The 17,853-nt window shown below is 55.6% G+C and overlaps 1 protein-coding gene across 3 annotated transcripts in view; it reads left to right on the forward strand.

Moving 5' to 3' along the window:
* The window catches only part of FOXP4 (forkhead box P4), a 34,874-nt gene extending 22,771 nt beyond the window's left edge, over positions 1-12,103 (forward strand). For 2 of the 3 annotated variants that reach the window (XM_011986677.1, XM_011986676.1), the window contains exons 8-16: positions 193-280; positions 1,324-1,407; positions 1,516-1,723; positions 1,823-1,899; positions 2,760-2,861; positions 6,326-6,447; positions 8,652-8,718; positions 9,246-9,415; positions 10,250-12,103. In XM_011986677.1, the coding sequence (XP_011842067.1) occupies positions 193-280; positions 1,324-1,407; positions 1,516-1,723; positions 1,823-1,899; positions 2,760-2,861; positions 6,326-6,447; positions 8,652-8,718; positions 9,246-9,415; positions 10,250-10,397 (1,066 nt within the window). In that variant the 3' untranslated portion in view covers positions 10,398-12,103. The remainder of the gene's footprint in view (positions 1-192; positions 281-1,323; positions 1,408-1,515; positions 1,724-1,822; positions 1,900-2,759; positions 2,862-6,325; positions 6,448-8,651; positions 8,719-9,245; positions 9,416-10,249) is intronic. The other variant, XM_011986678.1, reaches the window with a different exon arrangement.
* Positions 12,104-17,853: the final 5,750 nt, after the last annotated feature.

Genomic DNA, 17,853 nt, shown 5'->3' on the forward strand with positions numbered 1-17,853 from the left:
CAAAGACATCAAAGGAGGCTGACGAGAAGGGAGAAGCCTTCCTCCATTGCCCCGTTTTCCCACTTCTTTCTCTTCTTTGTATCTCTTGGTCTGTCTGCTTTTCAGGCCGTGGGTGGGATTAGAGGATAGGATGGGAGGATGGTGGCAGCAGGGAAACCGGAGGCAACTTTCTCTCCTCCCTTCCCCTTGAAGACACCTCAACACAGAGCATGCCCTGGATGACCGGAGCACAGCCCAGTGCCGGGTACAGATGCAGGTGGTGCAGCAGCTGGAGATCCAGGTGTGGCCCGGAAGATGCTGGGGAGGGACGTGGCGGACTCCAGCCCCTGCCCACCCACAGCACTGACTTGCTAGGTGGGCTCTGTTGGGAGGGTCTCATGGAAGGGTCCTATGGTCAAAGCCACCATCTTATGCTTTCTAGGTCCTAATGACCATGGTTGTGAGGTGAGGACAGCTGGATTCTGAGGGGTAAACCAAGGTTGGGGGCGTCTCTGCTGGGAGGTCCAGAAGAGACTCATGCTACATAGAAACATCAAAAATAATATTAACAGCTAACATATGGAGCACTTACTTTGTGCTGTACTAAATACTTTATATAACTCAAGGAATCCTCTCAACAACCTTATGTGGTGGGTACCATTATTGTCCCCATTTTCCAGACGGAGAAAACAGGCCCACAGAGCTCAAGTAACTTGCCTGTGAGCGGCAGAGCTGGGATTAGAACCCAGGAAGCCTGGCTCTCCCAAGGGAGCCTCCCAGCTACTTGGGAGGGGACACTCGGCAGCACAGGGTTCCTAGGAAGCTACTCAGGGCAGCTCCTCTGTGCTTACCCCTCTCCCTCCAGCACCTGCCCGTCACCCTCAGCCCTGCCGTGAGAGGGTGGTCATGAAAGACCCATTGAGTTTATGAATGGGGTGTCTGAGCCATTCATCCATTCCTGCATCTGCATTCAGTATGTGAGGCCCTCACACACAAGTGCCACTGCACAAGGCACAGTGGCCACCCCCTGTGGGTGGGGAGGAAGAAGCCCCCCAACATGTAGAGGCAGGGATAAGCTCCAGCCAGGATGCAGTGGGAAGGCTCAAATGGTTGCCATCCAGGGGAGAAAGGGAGAGGCTTCGTGGAGCTGGCAGCCCCTGAGGGGCAGAGCATTGCTGAGGCCTCCCTGGAGCGGGGGAGAGAGGGAGCTGGGATGCTGAGGCAAGGAGGCGAATGGGGGTGGGAACCGGTGACCTTCTGAAGGGCCTGGCGGTGGAGGGATGGGACAACACTACCTCCAGGGTTCAGCCTCCTGCTCACCTCCTGCCTTGCCACCCTCCACAGCTCGCCAAGGAGAGCGAGCGGCTGCAGGCCATGATGGCCCACCTGCACATGCGGCCCTCGGAACCCAAGCCCTTCAGCCAGCCAGTGAGTGCTGCTCCCCTCCCCGCCCCTCCCAGAGCCTTCCACGGACCCCGGAGCCTTGGGACCCCCACCCTCGGGCACTGGTCTCAGTACCCTCCCCGTTGCTCACAGCTGAACCTGGTCCCCGGCTCCTCCTCATTCTCCAAGGTGACCGTCTCTGCAGCAGACTCGTTCCCAGATGGTCTCGTGCATCCCCCAACCTCGGCCGCAGCCCCTGTCACCCCCCTACGGCCCCCTGGCCTGGGCTCTGCCTCCCTGCATGGTGGAGGCCCAGCCCGTCGGAGAAGCAGTGACAAGTTCTGCTCCCCCATCTCCTCAGGTGAGGGTGGGCTGGGGGCTGCAGGGTGATAGCAGAGTGAGGCTGTTTTTCCCAGCTGAGCCCATGTCTGGCTGCCTCATCCTCTGCCTGTCTCCCCAGAGCTGGCCCAGAATCATGAGTTCTACAAGAACGCCGACGTCCGGCCCCCCTTCACCTACGCCTCCCTCATCCGCCAGGTGAGCAGGGCAGGTAGGAGGAGGGTAGGGAATGGCACACAGGCTGCTTCCCCAGCCCCCGCCACATCCCTGCCTCCAGGAGGGTCCTGGGGCCAATGGAGCTGTCCCGTTCCCTCTCACATGGCCATCTTCCCTCTCTGCTATGCGGGGCTATCCTGCGGGCTGGGCCCCGTCAGCCTGCTGGGTAGGGTCATGTGTCTCTGGGGGTGTACACACTGCTCTTCCTGCTGACACCCACCTTGACATTTGTGTGCCATGTACACAGCACCCCATGATAGATTTAGAGTCGCTCTTCGTCTGTCTTCTTCCTCTTTCCTCCCTCAAGCCCATGATCTTCATGTCACCAGTGTGCACATAGTATTCACACTCAAGCGTGAACATACATGGACACATATGTTCTCCCTGATACCCACACAGGCATGTACACCCTCACACACTCACACACACACACACACACTGTGCTTAGTGTGCCTTTTGCCGAAATCAGGATAAATTCCAAACAGCCTCCACCTCGTGGATGTCTATCCCAAGAAAGACAGGACTGACTGCTTTCACCCTCAGTCCAGGGCTGGGTACTAAAGGCATTTCCTCTCCAGAAGCAGCTCCAGTCCTTTTTGCACAAATATATAGCCCTTGGAAGCTCCTGCCCTCTTTATCCTTGGCCGGGCTGTAACCAGCCTGTCTCTCTCAGGGGACCTACCAGCCACCACCCATCTTGTTATCCACACATTTCTGAGCAGGTCTTCTCACAAGGTGAGCTCGGGGCCAGGCAGAAGGGAGAGAAACTGGGGGAGGGATCCCAGAGGTGTGACCCTTCGAGGCCCAGGCTGACTGTCCCTTTGCTTGTTCCTTGCCCGCAGGCCATCCTGGAAACCCCTGACAGGCAGCTGACCCTGAATGAGATCTATAACTGGTTCACCAGGATGTTCGCCTATTTCCGCAGAAACACTGCCACCTGGAAGGTAAAGCAGGCCCCTTCCACCTTCTGGGCCCCAGTCACCCTTGGACTTACCATATCCCGTGGAGACCAAGGCTGCCTAATAATTAGTTCCCTAAACTATTAGTCCTGCAGAAACAGCCACCCAAGAGCCCAGCCAGGGCTGCGTGCCCACACCCACCTCAGCAGGAGCCGTGGATTGTTCCATAACCTCCTTTTAGAGATCCCTTTCTTCCAGCCTAGTGCTGCCTCCTTTCTGGGAAGCAATCCTTCTCTAGGGCACACCCCCAAGGGCCCCAAAGATGCCAGCCCCATGAAGTAGGGCCTCTAGGAATTGTTGATGCCCAAGTTGGCTTAAGGTACATGTTCTGAAGCCTGGGCTGGGGCTAGGAAGGTGCAGGTATAGACACATGGATGGACCAAGAGCCGTGGACCACACTCTGGGGCACTGACGGCACTCACAGCCCTCCCCAGCACTGCCGTCCCTGGCAGGAAGATAATTGTCTCCATCCAATTAGTCATTTCAACACCTTCAGCCATAAGTTTTCCTGGGAGAGCAGAAGCAGGCAAGAGGGGGACCCTAGAAAAATAGGACACAGAGATGCTAGGGCACTAGGCCATTTATTTTTCTATAGCCAAAAGGGGTGCATGTGTGTGTGTCAAGGTGGGAAGGCGATATCTAAATTGGGAGAGTGGGCGGGGTCCGGGGGAGCGGGGCGGGGGGAAGGAGGAGAGAGTGTTGGCCCCTGCAGGGAAGCTTAGACACCGGGAAGGACTCTATCGCAGAACCTTAACTGGATCCCTGGCTCTTGAGTCCCCCTGCTGGCCACTGAAGAAACTGCAGTTAAACGGGCTACCTCCCCCAATCCCACTAGGTTTCAACAAGTGTCACTGAGCCCCTCCTCCCCACCAGCACCCAGGACTTGGTGGGGTCTGCACAGTGCCTGCCTACCTTTGCCCTGGGAGTATGCTAAATGCAGCCGAAGGGACTGCATCATGACTTTCATATCCCCATGCCCCATTCCCAAAGCTTAGGAGAGAAACTGGGAGGCTGGGACAGCTGCTCTAATTGGCTGTGAGTGATGTCATTTTCTGCCAACCACATTCCTGCCCTCTTTCTGAGCCAGCAGGGCTTGCTTGGGACCACCTGGTCCAGTCTCCAACCTCCAAGTCAGTTCAGATACCAGATTTTTATAAATGATAGAGCCCTACAAACGTAAGGGATCGTTATAATTATTACCTAATGTTGAATAATGCATATTAATCCTTTGCCTTTAGGGGTAGCAATATAGAGCTTCCTTTCCATAAGACAGCCTCCTTTTTGGGGGCAAAGTACTGCGAAGCCACCTTCCTTCCTTCCTTCCTTCTGTCTTACCTGTTAGGCCCTGCTGCAATTAATTCTCTCTTGAGGTCAGATTAGGTGACTTCCTTAAACCACTCAGTGACCATCCTGAAGCCACCCCCCAATATTCTAACCCTGCCACCCTTGCCCAGCTCCGCCTTTGACATCTCTGTGGTGTGTTTCTCCTTCCTAGTTCTTCACCCCCATCTCCCCTCACCTAGTCTAGGGTCCCGTAAGAAGCATCTGGGCTGGGGAAAGTGGTGGTGACTTTCCCTGTTAGCAGTACTCTGCTGCTGCCTTTGTTGCCCGAGGAAACTGCCTGAGCCTTCCTCATGGCACAACAGAATCCATCCAACTTGAGGTCCACTTTGACCTTCTGGTTTTTTTCAACCAAATTCATTCATGTTACTTTGGAAATACGCCATCTACACCCAACTCTGCTTCCCTTCTACCTCTACTTTCCACTCATTTCTCAGCCCCTCAGGTCATCTCTCCTCCTCTCCCACATTATGTGTGCTTCCTTCTTTCCCTTCTTCACCTTTGCTGGCTCCCACCCTGAGATACTTTCCACCTCAGACCAGGGCAGAAGGGTTGGGAGCCGGCATGGTGTGGGCCCAGCCAGCTGCCGTTCATCCAGGGACAGAGCTGCCATCTGCCAAGCTGATGGTCCTTGCTGGCCCTCCCTGTGTCCATCCCCTCCCAAGGCCCGTGTTGTGGGCCCGTCCTTTTGTTTACGCAGCCCCCGCCAGACCCCTTAAATTGCCGTTAATGTTTCAGCGTAACGAATTAGTCTCTCATCACGAATCAGGCTTCGAAATGAGGGAAAAAAGCCCCGGTGAGGCCATCCTCGGAAATTGGGGTCATTCTCATTTGCAAAGCGGAGGATCGGAGCCCCGTAATGCGGGCAAATTTATTCCGAGGCAGGAGCCCCGGCGTGATTAGGCCCTTTGTAATTATCGCTCCGAGAGATTCCACTCCAGCCGCCCGCCTCCCTCGTGGATTAGCAAGCGAGTCGGAAAAATACACAGGATTTAATTAGAGGCAAATTAAAATTGGTAATGAAATCGGGCCAGTTGCAAGTGGCAAGAGTTGGAAGGGAGAGAGGGAGAGGGGATCTCCAGGGGCACGGGCTGCCTGCCCTACCCACTTTCTTCCCCGTTTAGAAATGTAAAGAGGAGACAAGGATGGGGACGAGGCGGGGGAGGCTAAGGGAGGACAGGTAACAGGGACAGGGATGCAGGCAGGGATGGTGATAACTGGGAGCTGTCGATGGGGGCAGTGCTGATGAGAGAGGAGGGTGCAGGGACAGGACTGAGGGACACGATGAGGCGGGGCAGACTAGGGCCCTAGTCCGGGCTCCCATGGTGATGAAGAGGGGAATTGGGCCAAGCACCCCGCTCTCACCCAAGCGTCCTACAAACCAGATGACCTCAATTCTTGAAGTTATCCTTCCAGGAGGAGGTGGGACGGACAAGGTGACTTATCTTCTTTCTCCCCACTTTCTGCCTCTCAGCTGTCAACCCACACTCTCCTCTCTCCCTATTTCAACAAGTATGTATGAGGCCTCTACTGTATACCTTATGCTCTCAAAATATGAGCTGCCTGTTCTGAGCCACAGCTCAAAGCATGGCTCCCAGGCTCCTGTGGGTCAGTGGAGGTGGCAGTGAGGGTTTGTGAGTTCCTTCCCAAACTTTTAAAAGCTTAGTGGAAATTCTGCATGCACCTGAGATAAAGCATCCTGGGCTTGCAGAGATGCTGGGGCCCGAATGTGATCTGCTGTTGATCCAAAGCCCTGAGTAACAATTACATGTGTCTTCAATTAATAAAGATGATGAAACAGATTATTACTAACTAGATGGCATTTAGTTAGTAGACAGAACTTTCCAAGATGCGGCAGGGAGAGAGGAGGCAGCTAATAAAATGGGTCATCCATGGTGAAGAGGCTGGGAGGCCCTGGCTCTATGGAAAGGGTAGGGGCCCGCCTTCCGTTTGATTGGGTCTCCTTCCAGCCCACGCCCATCCCCTGCTCATCCCTGAGCTGGGGAAGGTGGGTCACTGCTGCATGGGACGTGGGATGGGATGAGGACTGTCCTGTTTGTGCTTGGCCAAGCAAACCGCCTCTGAGCTCCTCTTCACTGCACCCACAGAATGCCGTGCGCCACAACCTCAGCCTGCACAAGTGCTTCGTCCGCGTGGAGAACGTCAAAGGTGCCGTGTGGACTGTGGACGAGCGGGAGTATCAGAAGCGGAGACCGCCAAAGATGACAGGGTACGTGCATCCAGAGCTGGGTGGGGTGTACCTGCCCAGGGGGTAGAAGCCAGCTCACCCCCACCCGCTGCCTCTCCAGGGTACCCATGTGCACCAGATCCTTCCTGGCTGGGGGAAGGGGTGTGGGGAGAAAGGAGCAGAGGAGACTAGTGCTTGGGGACAGGGGACTGGAATCTGGACGTGATGGATAATCAGAAGGCAGACATTTATGTCCTCTTCTGTCCTCGCTCTGACTGAGGGAAGGGGCCAAGCGGGAGGCCTGGTAGCAAAGAGAGACAGGGGCCCCAAGTAGCCCTGGCTAGAGCTGACACATAGGCAGATGCTGGCCAACGGGCCATGGGTGAGGGGCTGCCACCCCCAGGACACCCACTTTCTTAGCTTATCAGGATGACTAGACCTCTGAGGTCCTGGGACCCCACCAATTCATCTTACGGCAGAGGAGGGCCAGTGAGGGCAAGGGGCTGGCAGGAGGCCCCAGAGCAGATTTGTGGCAGAGCTGGTTCCAGGACCAGGTCTCTGCCCTCCTAGTCTTTTGTGCTCGGCTTCACCACCTGGCAATTTATTTATTTATTTATTTATTATTTTTTAATTTTGTTATTTTACTTTATTTATTTATTTATTTTTGAGAAGGAGTTTCACTCTTGTTGCCCAGGGTAGAGCGCAGTGGAGCGATCTCAGCTCACTGGAACCTCCACCTCCCGGGTTCAGGTGATTCTCCTGCCCCAGCCTTTCGAGTAGCTAGGATTACAGGTGTCCACCACCATGCCTGGCTAATTTTTTGTGTGTTTAGTAGAAATGTGGTTTCACCACGTTGGTCAGGCTGGTCTCGAATTCCCAACCTCAGGTGATCCACCTGCCTTGGCCTCCCAAAGTGCTAGGATTACAGGTGTGCACCAGCGCACCTGGCCTAGTATTTTTTTGAGAGGGAGTCTTGCTCTGTTGCCCAGGGTGAAGTGCAGTGGCACGGTTTCAGCTCACTGTAACCTCCACCTCCTGGGTTCAAGCGATTCTCCTGCTTCGGCCTCCCAAGAAGCTGGAATTACAGGCGTGCACCAGCACACCCAGCTAATTTTTGTATTTTTGGTAGAGACGGGGTTTCACCATGTTGACCAGGCTGATCTCGAACTCCTGACCTCAGGTGATCTGCCCGCATCGGCCTCCCAAAATGCTGGGATTACAGGCATGAGCTATGGCACCTGGCCTCCACCTGGCAGTTTAAACGGAAACTGAGGAGCCTGGGACAGGGTCAGGACCTCCCTTTTGGCTTCCACGTAGCAGCAGTGGCCTTCTCCCCACCCCAAACACCCCCACCCCAGCCACCTGCTTGCTGTGCCCCTTGGGCCAAAGCTGTTGGGTAAGGAGAGGAGAGCAAGTTAGATGGATGTCTCTGAGGTGTGGGGTGTCTGCTCCCCTCAAAGATGCCTGCTCTCCAGGCAGGAGCCTTTGCACCCCAGGCAGTGTGGGAGCGTGGAGAATGGAGGGAAGCCATGCCCTGGTGAATGCCCGGGGCCAGTCTCCAGGCTGGGTGTTGGCATGTCTCATCACTGACTTACATCAGAAGACCTGGCTGTGCTTGCACCTCTGCTTTCACCAGTGTGGTGACCTTTGGCCGCTTCCTTAGGCCCTGTGAGAGCTCTGTGATGGTATCATCACTGGAAGAGGGACAGCCCTCAGCCAGTGCTTCTCCTGTCCCAACTCCCAAACACCTTCCTGTGCAGAGAAGCCTTCTGTATGGAGCATGTGGGGACAGGCTGAGCATATGTCTGACATGTCCCAGAATCTAGGATGGCAAGACAGTGTGGGCAGACTAGGTGTGTAACTACTGAGGCTATAGATCGGACCTTGCCAAACACTGGAAAATCTAGACCGGAGAGAGAAAACGGGTGGGGGGCAGCATGCTGTGAAGGCAGACATTTCGGGGATGCCAGTTCCCACTTCCCAGCTCCGAGACCTGGACAGGTCCCTGAACCAAGCCCCCTGCACCCACCTGTCAAGGGGCTGCTCCTGCAGGGCCAGTTCAGTGTGAGGACCAAATCAGACCAAGCACACACACAGCTCCAAGACAGTGGCTGATCCGCAGTGGCCTCCGGGAATAGGGAATGGGACCCATTCCCAGCACAGGCCTTGACTTAGTAAGAGTAAAGAGATGCGCATGAAGAGCTAAGTGAATGAGTGAGCCAAAGATGGCCTTCTCTGTCCTCCAGGAGCCCCACCCTGGTGAAGAACATGATCTCGGGCCTCAGCTATGGAGCACTTAATGCCAGCTACCAGGTGACCGGCCCAGAGCCCACCCACTCACCTCTACCCTTGCTTTCTTATACAAGAGACGCTCATCCTCCCCTGCAGAGGACTCGCCAGAGGAGGGAAAAGAGGGTGAAGACCCAAACTCTCCAAGACCCCACCTCTGTGCCCCACCCCAACTTGGGGCCAGCCTCCACCTCTGCTTTCAAGGCTGGGTTCAGACAAGGCGGGCAGCTGGGAGGATGGCATACCCATAGCATCCCCTTTCCTGGTTTGTTAGTCTGGGGATTCTCTGTCCCCTGGGAGAGGGGATAAGCCAGGCCCAGGTTCCAGGAAAGCTGGGAGATAGGACGTCGGGGGTCAGAGTTCCAGCCATGGGGGAGGGGTGCTACATTCAAAGGCTGAGTTGGGGCTTGGGGTTGCCCAGACCTGCCCGCCCAGGGGGCCAGTAGCAGACACGCAGGCGGCTCTCTAGCAGATGGGGAAGGCACAGCACCTAACTGAGTGTGCCCCATCCTGTGGAGCCATTGACAAGGCCCAACCCTGTGCCCCTCCAGGCCGCCCTGGCCGAGAGCAGCTTCCCCCTCCTCAACAGCCCTGGCATGCTGAACCCTGGCTCCGCCAGCAGCCTCCTGCCCCTCAGCCACGATGACGTGGGTGCCCCCGTGGAGCCGCTGCCCAGCAACGGCAGCAGCAGCCCTCCTCGCCTCTCCCCACCCCAGTACAGGTGAGCACACAGCACGGACCCCCACCCACCCCAGTGCCCCTCAAGCACCAGGGAGGAGGCGTCATCCCCCACTCTCAGGTTCCCCATCCCACCCCCAGCACGCCTCTCCCCAGAACAAGTGGCTTCTCTCTTCCTTCCCTCATCAGCCCTCTCAGCCCTTCCATGTCCCACCTGCCTGTTCTTCTTACCCGCTCTCCCCACCTCCCCACGTTCTCTTCCCCCTCTTTTCTCCCTTTCTTATTTTTCCTCCTCCTCTCTTCTCTCTCTCTCTTTTTTTTTTTAAGATGGAGTCTCGCTCTGTCACCCAGGCTGTAGTGCAATGGCAAGATCTTGGCTCACTGCAATCTCTGCCTCCTGGGTTCAAGTGATTCTCCTGCCTCAGCCTCCCAAGTAGCTGGGATTACAGGCATGCACCATCATGCCCGACTGATTTTTTCGTATTTAGTAGAGATGGGGTTTCACCATGCTGGCCATGCTGGTCTCGAACTCCTGATTTCAGGTGATCCACCAGCCTCACCCTCCCAAAATGCTGGGATTACATGTGTGAGCCACCTCACCTGGCATCTCTTCTCTCTCTCTTCTCCTTCCTCCGTTCGCTCATCTCCCCTCTGCTCCCCTCTTCTCTCCTCCCCAACCCAGAGCAGTCTCCACCCCAGCACCAGCTTTTCTTTGAAGAGAGCCCTAAGGGAGATCAGCCCTCAGGGCTGATGCGATCCTAGGGAGGGGGCTGTCAGCACCCCACTGTGCTCCAGAGTTGTGGGTGCGTTTGGGGGGCAGGGGGCAGAGGGCATCAGAGGACAGCCACCGGGTGCCCATGCCATACTTTTGCCTCAGCCACCAGGTGCAGGTGAAGGAGGAGCCAGCAGAGGCGGAGGAAGACAGGCAGCCCGGGCCTCCCCTGGGTACCCCTAACCCCAGCGCCTCGGGGCCTCCAGAAGACAGAGACCTGGAGGAGGAGCTGCCGGGAGAAGAACTGTCCTAAGGGCCTGTAGGCACCGACAGGGCTGGGGTGAGACCCCTCCCTTCCAGAATCCAGGCCCCATCTCCCCTCACTCCACAGCCCCTCCCGAGCCTCAAGGCAAGTCCAGGACTCAGATGGGGGAGGCCCGGGCCAGCAGCTCCCAGTGTGACCTGACAAAAACACGTGGGGGCAGGGACGGTCCCCACCCCCAGGGACACAGCCCCTGGTCTGGGACCAGCAGAGGACACGGAGGGTTCAGACCCCTCCTCAGACCCTCCCCACATCTGAAACCGCCTCCCCCCAACCACCAGCAGCAGCAGGGCCCTCCTCCCCCACCAGCTCTCCCCACAGGGCCCCTCAGCACCATGGAGACCCGCAGGCGGGGCTTAGCCACCCCTGTCAAACCCAGGGCCCCCTGGCACCTGGCTCTGGCCGTGTTTTCTGGCCAGTGGCCCCCACTCTCCTAACTCGTGCTCCCTTCCGCCTTCTTTTCCGTACTGTGAAGAAAGAACTCTCCACCCCCAGCTCCCACCCTGCCGTGGCCTGGGTGGAGGAACTGAAGTTCCAGACCATCCCCAGAAGAAGCAGCCCCCTCTGCTGCTGGGGTGGGACTGTGTGTGCCCTGTGGGGGTCCGTGCGAGCAGGCCCACCTGGCTCCAGCCCCGCCCCCAACCTGAGACAGAACCAGGCTGAGCCAGGCCTCCACCCCCACCCCCACCCCTGTTTGCTGGGGGCTCCTCCAGCCGCCCCCATAGGAAGAGGCCTGGTACCGCCTCACCCACAGAGGTCTGTGCCAGGTGTGCTTCTGCAGGTGGAGCCAAGCTCCCCGAGGCCAGAGGCGGGGCCTGGGCCGGGAGCCCAGGAGAAGGCCAGGCTGGACCCCGGCTCCATACCCATATCCAGCCTGCAGGCCTCTCTGCAGTCCTCTCACCCTCCCTCAGCTCCCCTTCCTCTGCAGTCGCCCTCAGCTCCCCTGCCCTGCCCCCCCCCCCCCCCCGCCCCCCCACCTGCCCCAGTTAAACGGATGACCAAAGACCTTTCTTATGCCGGAAGCAAAAACCAAAACTTTTTGTTGGCTTTTTCCTTTGTCGCCTCCCCAGCACCTGCCCTCCCAGTCTCCCACCTCGGCCCCAGGCTGGAAGCCCTCCCTCCACTTAAGTTATTGTTTTAAACCAAAGTTTACAGTGTCTGTTGGTGGCCAAGACCCTCTCTCTCCACCCCTCCTCCATCCACCCCGAGGACCCTGGGGCTCAGTGGAGGCAGGGCCCTGCTCCCCTCCCCTCTGCTCCTGCCCAGCCCGGGGGAAGGAGAAAGGAGGGGAGGAAGCGGGTTCTCACCCTCTCGGGAGTGGGCACGGGAGCCCTCCTCCCCGACCCTGGGCTGCTTCCTGGGGGCTCTCCAGACCCCTCTCTAGGACCAAGTCACTCGTTGTGCTGGGAGTGTGGATTCCAGCAAAAGAGCTGGAAAAAAGTGAGACTCTCCACAGACCCCCTATGGGGGACCCCAACTCAAGGCCAAGGACTGGGCGTGTCGGATGCTCATAACACCCCTGGCCTGGCCCCTTTACTGAGAAGACTCCTTGGATATTTCCCAAGAATCCCCCACATACACCCCTCACAAGCCACCCCTCCTGAGAGGCAGGGGGCCCTCTGCCCCCTCCCCATGTATTCCCCACCTGTGTTCCGTTTGACCAGCACAGAAATATTAAACGTCCTCTATTCACCGGGCCCTGTGTGTGTCGCCAAGATACGGGAGGGGAGGAACGTTAAAGCTGAAAGATCGTTCTGCTGGGGGAGCCTGGGCAGAGCAGCAGCAACGTGAGGGTCGCTGTGGTGATGGTTTCTGTGAGTGAACGGAATGAGTAGCCATACGGGGGAGTCCCAATCCTTTGCCCTAGTTCTTTCACTAGTTTGAAATCCAAGTTCTTGCCAGAGTGTTGAAGCAAGGCAGCTGGATTGCTGCAGGGATGGAGAGGACCACTGCCGCAGGATTCCTTTACCTGTGTCACCAGCTCTGGAGTCATCCACCCCCATGCCCAGGTGTCCTTCCGGGCCCATTGTCCACGTCTTTGAGGGGGCTGCCTGGATAGGTGTGTGTGTGTAGTCGTGCCCAGGTGTGGCAGTGGCACCCTGAAGCAGGACCATCAGTGTGCATGCACACACATGTGGCACACTGCGGTGACCACAGTCATCATAGTCATAGAGGGCTCATGGCGGAAATGGGATCAGGCAACCTATACAAAGGGGACCCTGGATAGACCGCAAGGAAAGAGGCCAAGGGCCAAGCCGTTAAGCCAAAGATGGGCCCTGACACCTCCCCCAGCCCCAGCACACCAGCCTGCGCCCCTCATCCCATGTTAAGTTCTGGTTCCCCACCTGCTACCCCTCCTTAACACAGAGCCCCTCCCGCCACCTCAGACCACTCTGCACATCCGCAGGGCCTCGGCCGTCTCATTGGTCTTTTTTATTTTTTATTTTTTTTAAGATGGAGTTTCGCTCTTGTTGCCCAGGCTGGAGTACAATGATGCGATTTCGGCTCACTGCAACCTTTGCTGCCTCGGTTCAGGTGATTCTCCTGCCTCAGCCTCCCAAGTAGCTGGGATTACAGGCATGCACCACCACGCCGGGCTAATTTTTTTGTATTTTTAGTAGAGATGGGGTTTCTCCATTTGGTCAGGCTGATCTCGAACTCCCAATCTCAGGTGATCCGCCAGCGTTGGCCTCCCAAAGTGCTGGGCCCTCATTGGTCTAATGCCACCTTCTGGACACTCCCTCCTTGAGGGCAGAAAGGAGCCCCAGGCCTGTCCCTAGGGACAAGGCCCAAGAAAGAGTGTATTTGGGGATCGGGGAGGGGAGGGTGTTGAGAAAGCTGAACTGGAGTCAATCACCCTTCCCACAAATCAAACTGCTGGAACTCTCCAGCCAAATGTCGGGAGGAGGACCTGTAGGGTGAGTGTTTGCTGACCTCTGTCTACTCTCAGGCCTGTCTTCTGTCCTTTTCCTCCATCTATTTCTGTCTGTCGCTCACTCGCCCCGCATTCTCTTGTCTCACCTTCATCCACTCCACAGGCCTAATCCTCCGGACGCTTGTGTAGAGCCTCAGGTGGATTCCCTGTCCCCTGTGGTACCTCGAGAGGGGCTGGGGAGCTCGGCTTGGTCCCAGGATTTCCCCACCAGACACTGTTTAAAGAAGTAGCACTGATGTGTGTTGTAATCTGTCCCTCCCAACCCTCCATGGAGGCTGCCAGGGCCTTGTAGGGTAAACCTAGCTGCATGTAATCTGTGGACAACAGCATTCTCTACAATGCAATAAAACGATTACCCATGATTTTGCTGCAGCCGCTTCCCCCTTCTCCTTCTTCCCCTCCCAGCTGGGACCTACCAGAATGCCCCAGAGAATCCTTAGGTGTTGGCTGCCAGTCTCCCAGCCCCCTTACTCTACCCCCTTGAAGAAGAGGGTCAGTTCTGTGGACAGCCCCGGGGGCATTCTTCCTATGCCAGACTCTGGAGGGACAAGACTGCACCTAGCTTTATTCTCGGGACCGTCCTTCCTGCAGTCTAACTTTAGTTTCTCCTGCTTCAACTCGAATCCTCTTTTTATTCCTCTCACAGGGATATAGTGAATGGTTAGTGCATTTGCAGGTGGGGTGATGATCTATTTTGGACACTGGTACAGGAGAATATCTTGCAATATAAGAAACGAGCTGTTATGAACCACCACTTTCTGAGTGCATTGGGCTTATAGACCCAATAATTTGTTTTCTTCCTGATCTGACATCCTACATGGGGCAGTCCCCCCACCATTATTACCTCATTCGAAGTAAGAACCAACACGTCCACCCCCCACCCCCATCACGCTTTGCCGTCAGGAAGCCCTGCGTGCTGGGTAGGTAGTTTCTCTCCTTCCTACTGTTAACTCACAGCCAGGGAGCAGGCTGTGGTTAGCTGCGGCTGGCAGCTTGTCCTGGTCTTAGCATTGCTGAGCCCTGTTGGGGAAGCTATCTCTGGAACCCATTTTCAGGCTGGGAAAAAAAGAAATACTCCAAGCCGGACATTTTGGGAGTGGGATAAGTAGCGCTCTGGGCCCTGTATCCAGCGGAAGTCCCCCTACCCCTTGGCACTCAGCACTTGGCTCCTGCACCGTGAACTTGCCACCTTGCCCAAGGCCTTCTTGCCGATGGTCAGCAGAGGGCGCTTTAAACAAAGCAGACCAGCTCCTCTGGACAAACTTGCTTGTCTCCCACCGCACGACTTCCTGAGAACGCCAGCTGCCCGCACAGCAGAGGGCTCAGTACCTGTTTTTAATAGTAATAATTATTAACATTTAATGAGCCCTCATTATGTGCCAGGCACTATCCTATAAGTTTTATATTTCATTTCATCCCCACAATGACTCTGAGTTAGATACTATTATTATCCCCATTTTACAGATGAAGAAACTGAGGCAGAGTCAAAGAGATGAGCAGATAAAGCATTAAGAATAAAGAATCTTTGCAGATGAACAATCCGGGTTAAAAAAAAAAAAAAAAAGGAACCTGTGGCTGACGGTGGGGAAAGAGAAGAGGGAGACCTTGTGGTTTGCCCCAGCTTTCTAGTGACACGATTTACTTTGGTGTTTGCTGCCTCCCTGCTTCTCTGGAGGCTCTGAGTGGGGAAATGAGGCTCCAAGCGCCTCGGAGCCGGGAATTAGGCCCTGGCTTCTGAGTTCCCCAGCTGCCATTCTTCTCTAAGCAGAATTAGGTAAATTGATCTTGGAACAGTCGCTGGAGGACAGTGAAGCAGAGAAAGAAGTCTGAAATACCCTATAAAAATAATCAGACAGGGGCCCTTCTGATGGGATGGCGAGGCAGAGCAGTGCAGACAAAGATCCCCTTGTCTGTGGTGGGGAGTTTAAAATGACACCCCTCACGCACAGCACACACCTTCACACAAACATGCACATGCTACTACCCGATATGCTGACACCAGAGGTCCCCTCCATCTGCAGTCATCTCTAGGTGACCAGTCATGGACCCCCAGGGCGGGACATCCCACCACACAGAACCCCCGACAGCTCACTGCAGTCTGCATCCGCCTCAGGATCAAAAGTTTAGAAAAACAGCCCCTCCCGAGAAGGTGATCATGGCGGCAGCCCAGGCTGAAAGGCCCTCTGTCCTAGCCAGGAGGGGCCAGGGACAGGGCGTGGGGCTGGCAACCTTCAGAAGACTGGCTGAATTAACAGGGACAGTGCAGTGGCGGGCTGGGTAACCAAGCCGGCACTCTGGGCTTCGGGCCCTGGCCCTCCCACCAGGCCCTCTCCTGCTCTGGGACCTGGAATGCAGGCCTGTCTATACAAGGCCACCGTGCTTGGGCTCCAGGAGTGGGCCAGGTGCGGGGGGTAGAGGTGGGCGGTTACCAGAGAAGCACAGGGTGGGTCTCTGTCCTCTGAGAGCTGCTTCTCTGGCCGAGAAACAGAAGGAGATCATCCGAGTGTCATGTGCTGTGAGGGAGTAAACACAAGGGTTCAAATCCTGCCTCTGCTGCTCGCCAGCTCTGTGGCCTTGGGAAAGCCACTGGACCTCTCTGGGCCTCAGAGTTCTTATTTGTAGAATAGGGTGGGATAATAATCTCTACATCACTGGCTTGTTGAGAAGGTTAATGATATATAAAAAGATGTCTGGTGCATAATATGCTGTCAATGCATAATGGCTGTTAATAAATGGAGTCCTGGGTGCCAGTCACCATAGGGGCTCAGGGGGACCCAGGTGCTCACTGGGAACCAGTGTATCCTGGAAGACTCCCTGGAAGAGTTCTGGAGCTGAGGAGGGGAAATTTGGGTAGAAAGAGGGGAGAAGAGAGAACATTCTAGGCCTGCAGGGGAACTGAGATGGAGCTTAGGGAAGGTTAATGTGGCAGTAAACAAAAAATTAAACGGAGGCAGCAGAGACAGAGGCCGAGGCAGGGAGGCCAACAGGGTCTTAGAAACCCGGCCCCATCCCTGCCATTACCAACTGACTGACCCTGGGCTTCGGGCAGGTGAATTGAGGTGTGGTTTCCTTATAAAGTGGCCCTAAGACTCCCTGACCACTCAGAAGGTTAAGGGGAGAATTACCCGTCTTGGTGGCATAAGCATGCCGACACCTGCTGACGCCAGTAAGCGGTGATGCTGCCGCTGCTGTTGATGCCACTGGGGAGTTTCCATCCACAGAGGGACTGTCTCGGACTTAAATGGATACTTCACAGGCGTGGCAGGGGCCAGTGAGTGGTGCCCACACTACATGCTGTGAACTTCAGAGGTGCGCAGAGCAGAGCTGTACAGATTCGACTTAGCAGGAAAGCTTTGCAAGGCAGGGGATAGCTGAAAACACACAGGTGGACTGGGCAGGACACCTGGGGACAGCCAGGAAGGCCGGACAGGGAGACTGGGTTACTGGGAGGTGATACTGAAAAGACAGGCACCAGACAGGGGAGGGCCCCGCAGGTCAAACTGGGGACCAAGCTGGGGCTTGGGGGAGCTGTGCCCACAGGGGCATTTAGAGCAGAGGAATAATGGGATTGACCTGAGATTTGGGGAACAGGCCTGGTGGAACCATGTAGGGTGACAGAAGCCAATTAGGTGACTCTTGGGATTGTCCAGGTGACAGATGATGAAGGCCTAAGTAGGGTGGGGGTTGCTTTGGAAAATAGTGTCGGGAGGCTTTCTGCGTAACCACAGAGTAAAAGAGTGGCTATTGGCTACCTGAGAGAAGGAGGTCAGGAACCAGCTCAACAGGGTCTTCCTAAATGTCTATTCACAGGAGAGAGGGAAATCAAGTGTGGCACATTTGACAATGGAATATTATACTGCAGAGAGAGTAAATAAAGAGCTCCCATCAGCAGGGCAAATTTGAGCAAAAAGAAAAGTAAGTTGAAGAAAGATACATAGAGACCATTTTCATTTGTATAATGTTTGAAAATGTGTAATAATTCTATATATCATGTATGGGCACACATACATGTGCCAAACATTTAAATAATTTGTAGGAATGATAAATAAATTCAAGACGGTGGCTGTCACTCTGGGGAGGGGGATGCAATGGGGAGCAGTATTCAAGGGGCTTCAAGTCTGTTGGTAATGGTTAGTATTGGAGCGAGGTGGTGGGAACACAGAGGTTAAATCTGTTCTCTGTACTTTTTTTTTGGCTGGAATATTTCGCTTAAAAAAAGAATGGGCCAGATGCAGTGGCTCTTGCCTGTAATCCCAGCACTTTGGGAGGCCGAGGCAGGCAGATCACCTGAGGTCGGGAGTTCGAGATCGCCCTGGCTAACATGGTGAAACCCCGTCTCTACCAAAAATGCAAAAATTAGCCGGGTGTAGTGGTGCGCCCCTGTAATCCCAGCTACACGGGAGGTTGAGGTGGGAGAATTGCTTGAACCCAGGAGGTAGAGGTAGTGAGCTGAGATCGTGCCACTGCACACTCCAGCCTGGGCAACAGACTGAGACCCCGCCTCCAAATAAA

Source organism: Mandrillus leucophaeus, unplaced genomic scaffold (assembly GCF_000951045.1).
Source record: "Mandrillus leucophaeus isolate KB7577 unplaced genomic scaffold, Mleu.le_1.0 Scaffold3, whole genome shotgun sequence".
Classification (NCBI taxonomy): domain Eukaryota; kingdom Metazoa; phylum Chordata; class Mammalia; order Primates; family Cercopithecidae; genus Mandrillus; species Mandrillus leucophaeus.